The 18,283-nt window shown below is 38.8% G+C and overlaps 1 protein-coding gene across 1 annotated transcript in view; it reads right to left on the bottom strand.

Annotated features, from left to right (window-relative positions):
* EXT2 (exostosin glycosyltransferase 2) overlaps positions 1–18,283 on the bottom strand; it is a 147,740-nt gene that overhangs the window by 32,412 nt on the left and 97,045 nt on the right. The window contains exon 10 of the mRNA XM_003781248.2: positions 9,950–10,116. Coding sequence (XP_003781296.1) covers positions 9,950–10,116 — 167 coding nt within the window. The remainder of the gene's footprint in view (positions 1–9,949; positions 10,117–18,283) is intronic.

The following is an 18,283-nucleotide window of genomic DNA, read 5'->3' as shown; positions in this document are numbered from 1 at the left end:
ATTGGTCTGTAATTTTCTTTCTTTGTTGGGTCTTTTCCTGGTTTGGGGATCAAGGTGATGTTTGCTTCAATGTGTTGGGTAGTATTCTGTCTTTTTCTATATTTTGGAAAAGGTTAAGTAGTATAGGTACTAGTTCCTCTTTAAAGGTTTGGTAGAATTCTGATGTGAAGCCACCTAGTCCTGGGCTTTTCTTTTTAGGGAGAGTTTGTATAGTTGATGCAATTTCAGAATTTGATATAGGCCTGTTCAACATTTCCACTTGATTCTGGCTAAGTCTTGGAAGGTGGCGTGCTTCCAAGTATTGGTCGATTTCCTTCAGATTTTCATATTTCTGAGAATAAAGTTTCTTATAATATTCATTAAGGATTTTCTGAATTTCTGAGGGGTCTGTTGTTATTTCGTCTTTACCATTTCTGATTGATGAAATGGCAGTTTTACTCTTTTTTTCTTGGTTAGGTTGGCCAAAGGTTTACCTATCTTACTGACCTTTTCAAAAACAAACTTTTTGATTTATTGATCTGTTGTATAATCCTTTTGTTTTCAATTTCATTTAATTCTGCTCTAATTTTGGTTATTTCTTTTCTTCTGCTGGGTTTCGGATTGGAGTGTTCTTCCTTTTCCAGTTGCTTGAGATGTCCCATTAAGTTGTTAACATCCTCCCTTTCCATTTTTTTGAGGAAAGTTTGCAGTGCTATAAATTTCCCTCTTAGAACTGCCTTTGCAGTATCCCAGAGGTTCTGATAACTCGTATCTTCATTATCGTTTTGTTCCAAAAATTTGGTAATTTTCTTCCTGATCTGGTCTCTGACCCACCTATCATTCAGCATAAGGTTATTTAGCTTCCATGTTTTTGTATGAGTCTGCATATTCCTGTTGTTACTGAGTTCAATTTTTATTCCATGATGGTCTAAGAAGATGCAAGGAATGACTTCTATTCTTTTAAATTTGCTGAGGTTAGACTTCTGACCTAAAATGTGGTCGATTTTGGAGTATGTTCTGTGGGCCGATGAGAAAAATGTGTATTCAGTTTTGTTAGGATGAAATGTTCTGTAGATATCTGTTAAATCCAAATGCTGAATGGTTAAGTTTGAATCTAAAATTTCTTTGCTAAGCTTCTTGCTGGAGGATCTATCCAACATTGCCAAAGGAGTATTAAAATCTCCAACTATGATGGAGTTGGGAGAAATCAAGTTGCTCATGCCTATTAGAGCATCTCTTATAAATTGAGGTGCATAAATATTGATGATTGAAATCTCATCATATTGACTATTACCCTTAACCAATATAAAGTGTCCATCTTTATCCTTGATTACTTTTGTTGGTTTATCTGCGAGTAATATTGCAACACCTGCTTTTTTCTGCTTTCCATTTGCCTGGAATATAGATGACCATCCCTTCACCCTGAGTCTATATTTGTCTTTTAAGGTAAGATGGGATTCTTGTATGCAGCAGATATCTGGCCTGAGTCTTTGTATCCAGTCAGCCAGCCTGTGTGTCTTTAGAGGGCAATTTAAGCCATTCACATTGATTGAGAATATTGATAAACCTGATATAATTGGGGGTATCAAGTTTTTCAAAAGTCCAGTGGACATCTTTAATCCTTTTGCCACTGTGGAAGTTGGAATTTAATCAAAATTTTCTGTGTGAGTTACTTATGTGGTGGAGGATTGCACTGGTCATTATGAAGCATAGGTCTGAGAATATCCTGGAGGGCTGAATATTTCTTCAACGTGTGAATGTCATTAGAGTATTTAATTTCTCCATCATAAATGAAACTCAGTTTAGCTGGATACAGGATCCTGGGATGAAAATCATTTTGTTTTAGGAGATTAAAAGTTGATGACCACCCTCTTCTAGCCTGAAAGGTTTCAGCAGAGAGATCTGCAGTCATTGTAATATTCTTCCCCTTGTAGGTTATGGTTTTCTTACGTCTAGCTGCTTTCAGAATTTTCTCTTTCATATTAACTTTAGTGAAGTTAATTATGATGTGTCTGGGGGATGTCTTGTTCGGGTTGAGTCATGCTGGGGTTCTGAAACTGTCTGCTATCTGAATTTCAGAATCTCTTGGCATGTCTGGAAAGTTCTCTTTCATAATTTCATGAAGAAGAGCCTCTGTGCTTTGTGAAGCAACTTTATCGCCTTCAGGGATTCCTATAGGACAATATTAGTTTTCTTTGAATTGTCCCAGAGCTCTCTGAGAGAGTGATCCATTTTTGCTCTCCATTTCTCTTCATCCTTGAGCACCTAGGCACGTTTAGAAGCTTTGTCTTCAATGTCAGAGATCCTTTCTTCTGCCTGCTCCATTCTGTTACTGAGGGATTCTACCATATTTTTCAGATCTTTGAGGGCTGCAACCTCTTGCCTCAGTGTTTCAAAATCTTTGGTCATTTTATCTTTGAAATCGTTGAATTCTCGAGACAGCTTTTGAATAGTTTGAAATTCTAAATCCCTTCTTTCCTCCATTTTGTTAATCTTATTTGCTATCCAGATTTTGAACTCGATTTCTGTCATCTCAGCCATCTGTTTATGAAAGAGATCTTCAATTGCATCTGCCCCATTCTTCCCTGGGGGACTTGATCTACTCTGGTTATTCTGGTTACCAGAGTTTTTCCACTGATTCCGCCCCATGCTGAATTTGCACCATTTGGAGACCGTCCCCAAACCATTAGCCTGTGGTTGCCACTGGAGAAGATGCCGGCTTCCTCTGGTTGCCCGGAGAGATAGGGTGTGTCTGTCCGAAAAAGCCTCAGGGGTGCGAGCCTTATTGTTCTAACTGCTGCGGATGCTGCTCTTTGCCTCAGGGTACCGCCACACCAGTGTGGTTCCCTCTCAACTGACCGTCCTCTTGCAGTTCTCGGCTACTGGGCCTGGGGTGCCAGGAACATGTGGGTCGATCAGTCCTGGAACACCCACTCAGGTGCCCAGGAGTGGTGGCCGAGTAACAGCAGCCATGCGGGGGTCATGCGGGTGGATCAGTCCTCAGCGCCCCCGGCTAGGGTGCACGGGAGGGGCCGAGCACCAGCTACACAGGGAACGCACAGCTCAAGCAGTTCTCTGGCTGCAGGGCTGAAACAGGGTGCTTGGTCCTTTGGGGGGGTGGGGATGCTGTTCTTGGGTCTCCTCTCACTGTCTCTGCAGGCAAGGGGGGAAGGGTAGACTGGGAATTCAAAATGGCAGTGAAAGGTTAGTTCGATTTTTCTGCCTGGTGAGAGGGTGTCCAGAGTCTCGGCAGGGTCCCTCTAGGGGAGTAGACCCCACTTTCTGTAGCTCTCACATGTGGGGTGAGACAATATGTCTCAGTTCACCCTAGCCTGTAGGAAACTCACAGGAGCAGACAAAGAGAAAAACACAATTTTCTTGGGGGAGGGGACAGACACCCTTCCTTCAGGATGTATTATGTACCTGTAGGTTACTTTCTATGAGTCACAACCTGCCTCAGCAGAGTTGTCCTGCAGATATCACTCTTCTCTCTTGGCTGGGCTCCTAGTCTTCAACTTTGTTGGGTATTTTCTGGACCTTTTCCTTACCTCTGGATGGGAGCTTCTGTTGGACACTGATACCTGTCAGCTATCTTGCCCCTCCCCCCAAGAGTCAATTTTTAAATGTTAACTTTGAACTTTGTTCTCCATTTGAACTTTGCTGATTTGAATACTAATCTATCTTATTTCCTACCCTCTACTTGCTTTTGAGTTGAATTTATTCTTAATTTTCTAGCTTCTAAAGTGGAATGAAGTTTTGGTCATTGCTTTTAGACCTTTCTTCTTCAAAATGCTGAAATTTTCCCCTGAGCACTGCATCCCACAGTTTTTTTGTTTTTTGTTTGTTTGTTTGTTTGTTTTAACTTTGGAATACAATTTACTTACAATAAAATTTACCAATTTTAAATATGTAATTTAGTGAGTGTTGATGAGGATATATAGTGATATAATCCATAATCATAATATAGAACATTTCCATCACCTGAAAAGTTCCTTCTGCTCTTTTCTGTCAATCTTATTCCCTAGCCCTGGCAATATAATTTTTTCTGTTCTAGAATTTCACATACACGAAATCATACAAGCAAGCAGTTTTTTTGTTTGACTTTGTTGACTTAGCATAACATTTTTTGAGATTTATCCACATTGTAGCACATGTCCATTTATTTCTTTTTATTGCTGAATATTAATTCATTGCATAGATCTTCTACAATTTGCTTATCTGTTTACCAGCTGATGTTGCTAGTTTGGGGATCTTATGAGTGCAAGTCTTGATTTAAACATGTTTTTACTTCTTTTACTTTCTATCACATGAAAAATGGAAGTTTACCTTTCTGAGCACCTGCCAAACTGTTTCCTGAATTGGTCATACCAGTTTTCATTTTCACCAGGAATGTAAGACTTTGAGCTGCTCCATAGCTTCACCAATGCTTGATGCTGTCAGCTTTTTAATTTTATTTGTTATTCTAGTGGGTAAATAGTGGCAACTAATTGTGCTTTTACTTTAGAACAGTTCTAATGACTATGATGTTGAGAATGTTATTTTGCATCTCTGTATCTTCTTTTAAAAAATGTTTCACACAATAATTTTTAACTCGATAAACTCTTCTCCCCTCTGTTTAATCCTATTTCTTTCAGCTTTGCAAAAATTGTACTGTTATTGACTAATAATAATTACATATGTGTGTGTACATATACAGGGTGTTCATAAAGTTTGTGTGCTATTTAAAATAGTTTAGTATTCTAAATCACACATGAACTTTATAGATACCCTGTACAATGTAATACTTCAATATAAGTCTACACTGTGGAAGAACAAATCCAGCCTAATTAACATGTCTATCACCTCACATACTTCACATACATCATTTCTTTGTAGTGAGAACATTTAAAATTCACTCTTTCAGCACTTCTGAAATATAATATACACTTAACTATTGTTACCTTACTATTCAATAGATCATCAACTCATTCCTCCTTTCTAACTGAAACTTCGTGCCTTTTGACTAACATTTCCTGGCCACCTCCCCGAGTCTCTGTTAACCACCATTCTACTCTCCATTGCTAAGTGAGATCATGAGGTATTTATCTTTCTGTGCCTCTTATTTCACTTATGATAATGTTTCCTAGATTCACCCATGTTGTCACAAATGACAGAATTTCATTTTTCTTTTCTTATGGCTGAATAATATCCCATTGTGTATTACCAAATGAATTACATTTTCTTTATTGATTCATTTATTAATGGATGAATTAGTTTTTATTCCATATGTTGGCTATTGTGAATAGCAATGATCTCTTTGACATTCTGATTTTAAACCCTTTAAATATACAACCAGAAGTAGGATGGCTGGATCATAAGGTACACCTATTTTTAGTTTTTTGAAGAATCTGTATATGTTTTCCAACATAGGTATATTAATTTACATTTCTCCCCACAGTATACAAGGGTCACCTTTTTTTCACATACATGCCAACACTTACCTTTTATCTTTTTGTTCATAGGCATTGTAACAGATTTGAGCTGATATCTTATTGCTGTTTAATTTGCATTTCCTGAATGGTTAATAATGGTGAACATTTTTCCACATTTTTTTTTTTTTTTTTGGCCTTCTGTATGCCTTTGAGAAAGATCTATTCAGGTTCTTCACTTTTTAATAGGATTATTTGTCTTCTTATTATTGACTGGTATGAGTTTCTTATATATTTTGGATAAAAGCCCCCTTATCTGATGTAACATTTGCAAACATCTTCTCCCAACCTGTGGGTTACTTCACTCTGTTGACTGTTTCCTTTATTATTCCGAAAGTTTTTAGTTTGATGCAATCCCATTTGGCTATTTTTGCTTTTGCTGCTCTATATCTTCTTTTCTGAAGTAACTGCTCAAATCTTTTGTCCATTTTTAATCAGTTTGTTTCCTTATTATTGAGTTGTGAGAGCTCTTTACATATTTTAGTTATAAACCCTTTATTTATATTATAGATGTTTTGAAAATATTTTTCCCAGTCTATTACTTAGATTTTTATTTTCCTAGAAATGTTTTCTTCATAATTCTGATGAAGTCCAATTTATCCAATTGTTTTCCAAGTCATACAATTTGTTTCCCATTTAAGAATTATTGCCTAATGCAACCACACCAAGCTTTTCCCTGTTTTGTTTAAGAAGTTTTATAATTCTAGCTCTTACTAGCAATTTTTCTCAGTAATATTTTGTAGGTTTCACTGAACATATCTGATACATATTGTTAAAATTTTCAAGTATTTTATATTTTACACCATAACTAGAATATGGTATTTTGTATATCTTTTTGGAAATAGTTGAAATGTAAAAAACTATTTAAAGTGTATAACTGATATGTTTTGACATCTGTATACCCCAGTTAACATAATGCACATATCCCTTTCCATTAAAAGGTTTTTTTGGTGGCCCTTTGCTATTCTTCCCTCCTGCCCTTCACAGCCTCCCATCCCTAATCCAGGCAACTGTGCTGATTTCTAGTATTATATATATATATGGAATTCCATATATATATATGGAATTACAAAGAATATTCTTTTTCCTCTTGCTTCATTAACTCACCACAATTATTTTGAAAAAAATGTCCATGTTGTTGCATGTATCAATAGCTTATACTTATTTATTGCTGAGACGCATTCTATGTACCACAATTTGTTTGCCCATTTAACTGTTGATAGACACTAGAATTATTTTTCCCTCAAGTTTTTGGCTATTACAAATAAAAGTTGCCATAAATATTAGTATACTAGTATTTGTGTAAACATATATTCTTATTTCTCTAGAGTAAATTTTCTTGGAAAGAACAACTATGTCATAAGGTAGATGTAAGTTTAACATTTCAAATTTGAAAGCGTTTTCCAAGAAGGTTGCATCAAGATTATAGACCACAGTAGAGTTGAAGGGCACACAGGAGGGAATAATCTGTTCCATATCTTTCATATACATGCTGGTAACAGAGATTTATTCATTATCAAATATTACCAAGCAACCGTCAAATGCAATGAACCAGGTTAGGCACACAGGATATAGCAACGAATAAGGCTGCCACTACTCGGCCCTATGTGCTTACATTCTTCAAAAAAGCAGATACTAAACAACATAGTTTACAATGAATTATCTTTTCACAAAGAGGTGCCAAGGACTAATTACACCCTAAACTGGGACTCTCTGAAAGCTTCATTGAGATAGCAACAGCTGAGCAGAGTGTTGAAAGATAAGAAGTGTGTTTCATCTATTAGTGAAATAGATACAATCCTAAGTGCCACAAAGAAGTATTTCTGGGTTCCAATATAATTTTCCTAGGATGTAAATTTTTATTGACTGATTTTTATTTATTCATTTACTTAATCAATCAAGCCTGTCCCAATTTCTGCATTAGAATTAAAATTAATCCTAGGCTTTGGCATAAAGAACAGGATTTTAGAAGCCCCACTAACTTTTGTCTTCTTTATTAATACTAAATTTGAAAAACTAGTGAGAAAAACATCACTTCTGAATAATGAAAACAACAAGCAAAAATGTCATGAATAACAGTAGAATCACGAATGGAATAATGAAAATAGCAGTAGTATAGTCATGATAATAACAGCACCAGCCGCTTACACGGCATCCGGAGAGTCAATAATCCACTGTCAATCTCACAGAAGGCGTGCACATTTCCATGAGGTAGGTATTAGGTAATTTTATCTAACGTACTTGATAAGTTCACAAAGTAGATACTGTTGTTGCCATTTTATATAGGAATAAATAGACTAAGATCCAGAGAGATTAAATAACTTGTGACAGTGCCGAAATTTGGGCCCAGAGCTACCCCTAACTTACCCATAATAGTAATTACCAAGCAAGGAATAACTTTACAAAGAGCCTAAAGCTCCAATGGTTGGGGTACCTAAAAATTTTGTTTGCCTTAGCATCAAAATAACTTAGTGACAGACAACAATATGCTGACAACTGTTAGTACTACTTTAAGGACCAGTGGTCTCTGACAAACATCGTTTACGGTAAACTCCTCAGGGAAGACAGCATAGTGTCAGACAAACTTGGATTTAAATTCCAACTCTTCCATGTATTAGCTTTGTGACTTTCAGTGAGTTATTCACCCTTGCTTTGTCTCAGTATAGAAAAAAAAAATACCCCCTTGTACGTTTGGGGAAAGATCCTAAGTGAGGCACATAAACACACAGGACATTGACTGGAACCTAGCAAGCTATGCACGGAAGGTGGTTATGAACGTCACTCATTCCACAGCATCTGGAGACCCTGATTAATGCACACGGGGCACCTTTCTGATCTCACTCTTGTAATAAACAATTACTTCTTTAGAGGTAATATGGAATCAAACACAAGTAATCAGAGGAAAGAGGTAAAGATTCGAGCTCAGTCTCTCTAAGCTTTGCAAAACTTCCCCTCATAACATTCTTTGTCACTTGAAACGAATTCAAGGTTGACAGAAATACAGGAAATCCAGGAAAATACAGAAATCCAGGAATACATTTAGTCCACCTTTCCTGTATTAGTCTTCTTTTAGATGAAAATGCTGAAGCGATAGCACTCTGCCCCTCTTGGCCATATCATTTTGATCATCCCTTTTTCCACCTAATTTTTGCCACAAAAATAACACGTGGGTACAGTTTGAAGCCAATATATGTAATGAAGAGAGAAAACACTGGCAGAAAAAACTTAGTCTTCTGGGCATGACTTGGCTAGAGAAACAAGTAGGTAATTTGTTTTAAAAGGTGAAAGGGATTGTATATTAAATATCATCCAACACCCTAGATGCTATAATGTAAAAGTCATCTCCTAGGAATGAAAATAAACCCCAAAAAGATGAATGTACATTTTAGCGGCTATTCTTATGCCTTTCATTGGCCTATAACCACACCAACCAGAGCATTACACATCAGTCTATTTCATAATAATTTCTTTTACTCTCAAATAAAGCTCTATTTTTGTAACAACCTGGGAAAACTTGATGCTTTTCATTGTTGTAAATGGTGGCGGTAGTTAGGAGGGGAGATTCCTATTTCTTTCTCTTAAAATCTGCCTTCTAATTAAGGGTTTGAAAATAAATTTTTATAATTAGTATATGTACCAAATATGGCTTCATTTAATAAAACTTTATGATTTCTTTAAAACTCCCAAATCAAGAAATCTTAAATTAACTAAAGAAAATTATTATCTCTCTCCTGAAGGCAGAGAGACCACATGGAGAAAATTTTGCCCCTTTTCCCCTGTGCCAGCTGTAGCCAACTGCCTGTGCCCTCTCCATGCTTAGGTCTGATACCACCTTCACCCTGCAGCCACAGGTCCCTGCCTGTGGTCATCATGCATCTCACATACATCCTGACAGATCCCATCAATTCCCATTGCTTTTCACCAGGCCTGGGCTCTGCCACTTTCCCCTGGGAAGACCTTTACTGGTCTCCATACTTAACCCCTGAACCCAGCCTAATCCATCAGCCACACTGAATGAATGGTGATAGGGAATGCTTCTCCCTAAAGACCAGCAGCCAGCCTCTCCACTTAAAACTCAGAAAGAAAGCCATCAGCAGGGTCTGCTTTGTTTGTCAGTGTCGCCGGCTTCTTTACTCATTGATGTTTTTACTGCCATAGTGCCCGGCTGCTTGAGTCAAGGGAAGTGCTATGTAGGGAGACATCAATTAAGTGCTTGTTAAACGCTATATATGCTCTTTCGAAAATATCTCTTGGGACTCTCCTTGGGAGATCCCCAAATCAGTGGCGGGCACAGTTGTCATTGTACAATAGAGTTTCCCTAAGGTTTTAAAAAACAGCTTCATAACACACACCCTTATGCATAGCTTCTGGACTCTACTGAGAGATTTTTGGGAATTATGACTCTAGAAAATGAAATATAATACTTTTTTAAAGAAAATATAGGCAATTATAGGCAGTAAATATCAAACATATAAATATATTATATAAAACCACCTCCTTACCTCATACCCAAACTGCAGCTCATCAGAGGTTAGCATAATGATATCATCGTCGATGGCCAGGACAGCCTCTGTCTCAATCTCATCATAAGGGAAGAACCGGTTACTCAGCTTATTTTCAGCAGTCCTCACAACTTTTAGTGGAACCCGGATTTTGGGCCAAAGAGAATCTAGAAAAAGATAAAACAAGTATTTACCATTCTCCTAACTCTTGCGAAGAGATAAAGTGGTGAAAGCACTGTTATCACAAATGAAACTGAAGAATCAACTTATATCCATGGCTCTCATCAAATCCAGAGTTAAAAGTGTGCAAGAGAGATTCTTACAGATGTATTTTTATTATAATAAAATGTATATATACTTATAGCACACGATATACATATACAGTGCACACACAAACATATGTAATTCTCTCTGCATCCTAATACTGTTTTAATTAGAATGAATGAATTGGCTTCAACTTACAGCTGAGAGGCAGACTTGACCAAGGGCAGAATGACAGGAAGAGAAATAGAGTCTGGACTGCCTTACTCTCAGGACCATGTCTTTCATATCAGAACTCTACTATCTCTAGTAAATACTTTCAGGCGGGTGCATTGCAGCTCAGAACTTGCCTGCAGCTATGCTACAAAATACAGGGCACGTGCTAAAGATGTCTGTCCTGACGTGCCCGCTTCCACGCACAATCACAGACAGCTATCAGTTCTGCTAAAATCCATTCTCACCAAAGTACGCTTCCCTGAATGAGTGTGGCTTTCTTAACTCCGCACTCACGTGCCCCTCTCCCTTGACCCACTAGGTTTAGTTTCTCATCGTGACCAATTCAGAGAGTAAATATCAAATTTCTAGGTCCAATTATGTGGGATATTCTAGTAAACTGAAGAAACACCAACCCATGATTTGCCTTTCATTTTTTTCCCATTCTACTTTGAAATGATTGTCGTAATTTGACCATAGTTTCTTTATTTTAAAATGCTGCATTTAGCATAGTATGAAATTAATACTTCTTTGATGCAGTACCCATGACCACAGGCCTCAGAGGACAGTTTAGTCTTCACACATTTGTCAAGAATAGCCAAGCAAGGTATTACACTGCTCTCAAAAAGTCCACCACGTGATTGCGAGAATACCTCCTTTCTGTGGGCCCTGAACCCCCAAGATCCCCCGGCCACTCCAAAGTCACTATATGGAAGGAGAAGTATGATGGGGAAAACTGGAAGAGAAAAGGCTGTCTTACCTACTACAAATAAAATGTCTTATTTCTGCACATTTCATAATATAAACATATAATAAATTGTTGGGGCACTCCCAGGATCTTGGAAGGGGCCTGTGCAAATGAGAAGCCCTGTAGTTAAGGAAGAGATTCACAATCTTAAAATAAGCCTGTGGCACAGAGCCTAAAAAAAGAGTGGTTAACTCTAAAAGAAGCATTGGAAAAGGGTTGAACCGGAGACCAAAGAAATGATCCTATCGGCTGGCCACTGCCTTTTCATCAAAAACAAAAGTTAATTTTAGTTCCACTCCTGGTACATAATCAATAAATATCTTTGGATAAATGAATGGGCACATGACGGAGAGATTAGAGATCTGAGTTCTGCATTATTTACTGAATCTTAAGCAAGTACCTTTTTGATCAGGATAGGAATAAGCACAGGGAAAGAGAGAACATTTATTAAGCAACTAGCATATGCCAGATGTCCGATGTATGCACTGTCATTCAATCCTTCTGAGAATCTTATGGGGCAGAATTATTTACCAAGTAGCATTTACATGGCTCAGAGAGGTCAAGTAACTTGCCCGTGATACACAGTTAATAAATGATAAGGTTAGTATTTGAACCTAAGTCTGTTTAGCATCAAGGACCAAATACGACCTGTACCATATCCACTGCAGATTCAGAATCTGGTGTTTCTCCAGGAAGGGTCAATTACTTTCTCTAGCAATCATCCTTATTTTCACTTGCTTCTCTGTCTCTGATGCAGACAAATAAAATCTCTGTCATATGCCTACATTCCTAAATCCTTACAAAACGTGAATGAACTACAGTGTCTAAAATGAAGGAGGTTATATATAGCCTTACTTACTAGCGATTCTCATACCTTTTGGTCTCAGACTCCCTTTATACTCTTAAAAATTATTGAGAATCCCAAAGAGATTTTGTTTATACAGAACGAATGAATATATATAGACACACACACAATTTACTGCATTAGAAGTTAACACTGAGGAAGTGTTAAAACATGAGGGTACACAGAATATGTTCCATTACTCAGAGTGATGACGAACTTGTGCCATCTAGACTCTGGAAAACTGCACTGTACATTTGTAAGAGAATAAAAGAGTAAGAAAGGGAAATAACAACTCAGTATTACAATGAAAATAATAATACTAAAGGATCTCAGGGATACCCAAGATACCTGGATTACACTTTGAAAAAACTGTTGTGCTAGACTGTGTTCAGATTTAGGTACTTCAATATAAAAAGGACCAGAAGGATGGTGGGGCATGGTGGCTCACTCCTGTAATCCTCGCACTCTGGGAGGCCAAAGAGGGTGGATTGCCTAAGCTCAGGAGTTCAAGACTAGCCTGAGGAAGAGTGAACCCTCACCCCTCCACCCCCCCAAAATAGAAAAACTAGCTGGACATTGCAGCGGGTGCTGCAGTCCCGGCTACTTGGGAGGCTAAGTAAGGGGATGGCTTGAACCGAAGGATATGAGGTTGTTAGGAGCTATGACACCACAACACTCTATCCAGGGTGACAGAGACTCTGTCTCAAAAATAAATAAAATTTTTTTTAAAGTACCAGAAAGAGTTAGAACTTTAACAAGTACCAGAAGGCAGTGCAGGCATTTCAATCCAGAATTTCTATAGAATGCTTAAAGAAAGTTAAGTATACCAGTTACCAATCTATTGCCTCTCGGTTTCTAATTTAGTCTTCATTGTCCTGTTTGGGATACTAGAACAGGACCGCTCCTCTGCCATTAAGCTTTGCCAGCAGAGGGCACTGAGGGGTCACTGCAGAAGGAGGGGGCTTTTCTTCCTGGTTCTAGTGTGCCTTTTTAACTTCCAGCTCCTGCATTGCTTGGCCGGCAGGCAGGCAGGGGCACTTACTTCCAGCTTCACAGCAAGTTTTGTGGAAGCCCTGCTGGCAACTTAGCCAAGGTTAACTCCATAGGTGGTTCCAGGTGAGCTCTACTCAAGCCCTAGCCAGGTTCCCAGCAAGTTCCACAGACCCCCTTGCTGCTGAGCTCTGTGGGTATCCATGTGGGTGGTTGGTTTCCTGCTGATCAGCCTTAGCCCGTGGCACCTCGGCAATCTTCACCATCCAGTGAGCTACAACACTACTCTCCCCAGCAAGGTCTGAGATTTGGACCTAGCTGAGGAAGGGGCTCTGCCAAGTTTATTTCCTATTATCTTTAGAGTTCCTTTCATCTATTAGTAGATAAATCCTGACTAGCTAACAATTCTTTATATTCAGTTTTTCCTATTCAAATTACTGTGTGGTTTTGTCTCCTAACTGAACCTTGACTAATAAGCTCAGGATATCAGAAAGGTTATCAGATGAAAAGGGAATTGTTCTCTATGGCTCCTAGACTTAGAACCATGACCAATCATGGGTGAAAGTTACAGGAAAATTGATTTAGACCCAAAATAGGTAAAAACTTCCTGACGGTGTAAACCATTTTAAGATGGAATGAAATGCCTTCAGCAACACATTCTGCCCTTTTACTTGAAATGCTCTAACTTAGGTCAGATTTCTACTTGACATGAGGTGAGACGAAATTAAGATGCCTCTGAGGTCTTAGGAGTCCATGAGGCAGAAATGTATCAGAAAAAGAAGTCTTCAAAAACGGCTTTGGATCCGAGGTCTACCACGTACTAGCCATGTGACCTTGAACAAGTCAGTCACTTTGAATGGGCTTCTTTGACTATGAAGAAGAAATAGCTACACCATCTTGACTTGACTGACTGTGAGGATAAATGTGAATGCGTTTAGCAACACAGTGCCTGGCACATGGCAGATAATCACTAAATGACAGCTGTGTTTTCCACAGCATCTCTGTGGTCTGTGCCTACTTACAGAACCAGATAATTTTTTTTTTAACCTTAGGTAGTGGTGGCAAAGTGGTAAATTTGAGATCTGCTACAATCACCTTGACAACCCAGTGGCATGCTCCAGCTCGTAACTCCCATGTCCACTTTTTTTGTTGTTGTTGTTAAGACAGAGTCTCACTTTGTTGCCCTCGGTACAGTGCTGTAGCATCATAGTTCACAGCAACCTCAAACTCTTGGGCTTAAGCGATTCTCTTGCCTTAGCCTACCAGGTAGCTGGGACTACAGGTGCCCGCCACAATGCCAGCTATTTTTGTTGTTGTTGTTGTTGTAGTTGTCATTGTTGTTTGGCAAGCCTGGACCGGGTTCGAACCCACCAGCCTTGGTGTATGTAGCGGGCGCCCTAACTACTGAGCTATGGGCACTGAGCCTCCATGTCCACTTTTAGAGATGCAAGATCCCTGCCATTAATCCTCTCAACTGAGAACATCTCGCACACTAATGAAACAAAAGAACATGGCACTTTGGCCATGTTTGCTCCATCAGACAAAAACAGCTCCTCTTTTTTCACTATGTATAGAAAACAGGCTAGCTGCTTTGGTTAAGCATAAACATATCGCCACAATGAATGAGATTTGGACTTTCCCTTAGGGCGTATATATAGCATGTTTGACCTGCAGACAACTTTCCACATTCTTCACCTACATATATCCAAGGTATTACTTAAGTCAATGTCCATAAAGAACGACCTTGCCCCTGTAAAGTATTTGATGGGGATGTTTTAGAGAGTGATGAAGGCCAAGGAGGATGAAGTGGGATACAGATGGAAATGTAGAATGAATCACAACTTTTTAGAAACATGATTACTTTTCCCTGTTCTAAGTTATGGGTAGCCAAAGTTAGCTTTAGCAATAGGAGTCTCTATTTCACTGTCTATAACTATCCCTACCACCAAACAGGACTCTACAAACAATTCCCACTTTCTTGTTTCCACATTGTCAAATGAAATAGGCCTCCATAAAACGTAAGTACCATTTTTTCAGGTTTCTGACAGCATCCATTCTGTGGAAGGCAGGGATGAGAGGGCAGCATTATAATTATACCTTACCCTTAAAGCAGACCATCCTAATATGGAATTTGGATTCTGGAAAGGTTACCTTTAAAAAAACTAGGACTGGAGCAATAGAGGGGGAAAGGGAGCATGAGGTAGAAAAGATGAATAAATGCAAGAAAGAAAAGAGGTTTTTTCCCTTCACATGAATTTTTTTTCTTTTTTAGACAGAGTCTCACTTTGTCATCCTGGGTTGAGTGTCATGGAGATACAGCTCACCACAACCTCAAACTCTTGGGTTCAAGCGATCCTCTTATCTCAGCCTCCCAAATAGCTAGGACTACAGGCACCTGCCACAAAGCTCAGCTATTTTTTTTTTTTTTTTAAGAGACAGGGTCTTACTCTTCCTCAGTTTGAGTTCCGCAGACTGCTGAGCTCAAACAATCCATGTGCTGCGGCCTCCCAGAGGCATGAACCACCATGCCCAGCCTCACATTAGTGTTTTTGAAAGAGTAGATTTACTGTTCTGTCTCTGACAAGGATCTAGTTCTTCTACATAATCCCAAATCGGAAAACTGACGAAGCATGATGACTTTCCTATAACCGAATGGTAATCTAAACAGACACGGTGGGGCTTGGTGCAAGGGCGTGCACGAGCTTTGGATCCAGAGAGACCTGTCTTTATTTCTCACCTGCCATTTGCACTTTTATGACTTAAACAAGTTACTCTGTTAATCTGAGTTTCATTTTTCTCATTTTTGTAAAATGGGAATAACAGCTTCCTTGCAAGCTTGTCACCAGGACTTAAGACAATACATGTAAAACATAGTTATACATGTTAACCCAGTTCCTATTCCTAAGATTAAAAAGTTATACAATAAACGGCTATAACATCATATCCTTATCATTCTCACAAATGGATTCTAGTAAAGTCCTTTGAATGTCAATTCTCCACTGCTAATCTGCAGAGATCTACACGAGGATATGGGGATGACCCATCAGGATGCAGACAGAAACACTGTCATAGTTAGAAATCTTTGGGCCCAAAATCTATTGCCGAGCTTAACTGGGGTCTCTTTTTCCTTACAACTTTAAATTCTAAGTGAAACAGCAGGCCCTTGTATCTTGTGTTTCATCCTATCCATCTCTAGCAGACAAAATAGAAATGTCACTTCTATTCACACAAAGTAACATGAAAAATATGATTTTTCAAACACATTGCTCAATTTATGAAAAACAAACAGCTGAGCCAGGTCACCCGATAACTTCACAGTATAAGCTTTAGTCCAGCTCCAAAGAGAAAAAAGAATTCCTTGTTGTTGAGACTTTTTCTTTTCTTTCCTTTTCTTTTTTTTTTTAAGAAAAGCATACTGATTAACGGTTTTCTCCATGTTGGATGCCAAGAGAGATGTGAGCAAAGAGATATTTCTTCAGCTTGGCAAAAGTACTGCAAAATGTTCACATTGACTTTAGATGACCCCAAGTCCATCTTGCCAGACATTATCATAAAATACAAGCACAGATCCACAAAATAAATTATCAGATTATCCCCACACAAACCTTGAGCCTACTTCAGAAGTGCCTGAGTTGCTTGGTGTACAGTGGTCGCATGATCCTAGTTCCCGGCAGCCCCAGACTTCAGCTCAAAAGGAAGACGGCTGCTACTTCTACCCCGTCGACCCTCCCAGCTTGGATCAACCCAATCTTGTGGCCATCCTGACACGCTCAGCCAACTTCACCCTGCCTACGAAGGACTATGCAAGTCACAGTCTGAAGCTGGGGAATGTCAATTCAAATTCTGAATTGTCAATTCAAATTTAAAACTGAAAATCACTTAAAACAGACGGCTGAGTTACCCCTACATGAAATGTACAGTGCAACAGCCTACTCCAGACTGAGGCCAGGGGCCAAGCCAAATACCCTCTGTATTCATCAAGTTTGGAAATTAAAGAATCGGGGAGGGGAAGGCAGTAGCCTGCCTTTTCTTCTGACAGAGCTCAAACCAATGTGATGAAAGCTCACTGGAAATTTCTATTGCCTAGTCTTATTTACTTAAACTTCAAACCCAGCACTTTAGATTTAAATGTAACCAAAAGAAAAAAGTATTTGGGTGGATTGGAGAATGCAAAAAAAAAAAAAAAATGGAATGGGGGCAGATTTCTGCCTACACTAATCCTCCCAGCAGCAGACATGTTAACCACAGTATTTATTTTAGTAAATGCAGAGAAAGTGAAAAACATCACTTTTCCCTCTAATATTTCAAAGCCTTAGACTTGCTTTTTTTTTTTTTTTAAATATATATGTTACTAATGCTGTACATGAAAAGTCAGATGCATTTGCTGGCTTGAGGATCAGAGCTGACAGCCTCATTTACCAACTGAACAAACACCCCACAGAAGATCAAACATGGTCCATGTTCTCCCCACACAGCCACATCGCCAGAACCAGAGCCCTGACCCAAAAACCACCATTAGAAAAAAAGTCAGTCCAGTTGCTACAAATGTCAAAATGAGGGCCTCATCAGTTAAGGACTCTCTTTCCTCCCTAGAGCCAAAATATTTTAAAAATAAACTAAACTCCTGGTCATAAAATTAACCACTACATTTTAGTAGGGTCTACCAAAAATTAATTCTGAACACCCAACTCCAAAACCTAGGCTCATGCTACTGCCTTTAGTTATGCCAGTGTAGAAGCTTAAGACCAAAAAGGGGAAAAAAAATTTTCTGTTTCATAGTTTGCAATGATAATGCCCAGAAGAAGTGATTCAAATGCATGATAACAATGCCGCTAACCAGGGTTTGTAAAGACACGCCTCTTTTGTTTGTATCTAGTCCCAGAATATGTGACTCTGCCTTTCTGGGCAGGACTACAGAAGGTCTCTTAGAAAGCTGGTGGCCTTTGTATGCAGCAGCAAGGTATATCTGTGAATTCAGCATGACACACTAGGTTGTTCAGGACCTGAAGAAAAGCTCGCAGCCTTCCTTCTTAAAATAGGACTCATGCTTTTAAGGGACTAAGTAGCAACGCAGTACCTTCCAGCTCACTCCACTCTGGAGAAACCTAACTGATACTGATGAGGCTAAGTCGACTGGCAGAGGCTCCCCCAGTGTCCTCCCTACACAGCTCCCTATAATTTACCTACCTGTTGCTCCCTTTCTGTACCTTTATCCTGCCTTTTTCTTTTACCCTTTTTCTTCTGTTTTACTAAGGGTCAAACAGAAAAAAAAAAAAAA

Source organism: Otolemur garnettii, unplaced genomic scaffold (assembly GCF_000181295.1).
Source record: "Otolemur garnettii isolate 467f Iridium unplaced genomic scaffold, OtoGar3 scaffold00001, whole genome shotgun sequence".
NCBI classification, from domain to species: Eukaryota; Metazoa; Chordata; class Mammalia; order Primates; family Galagidae; genus Otolemur; species Otolemur garnettii.
This window is presented reverse-complemented; position numbering and strand designations above follow the sequence as displayed.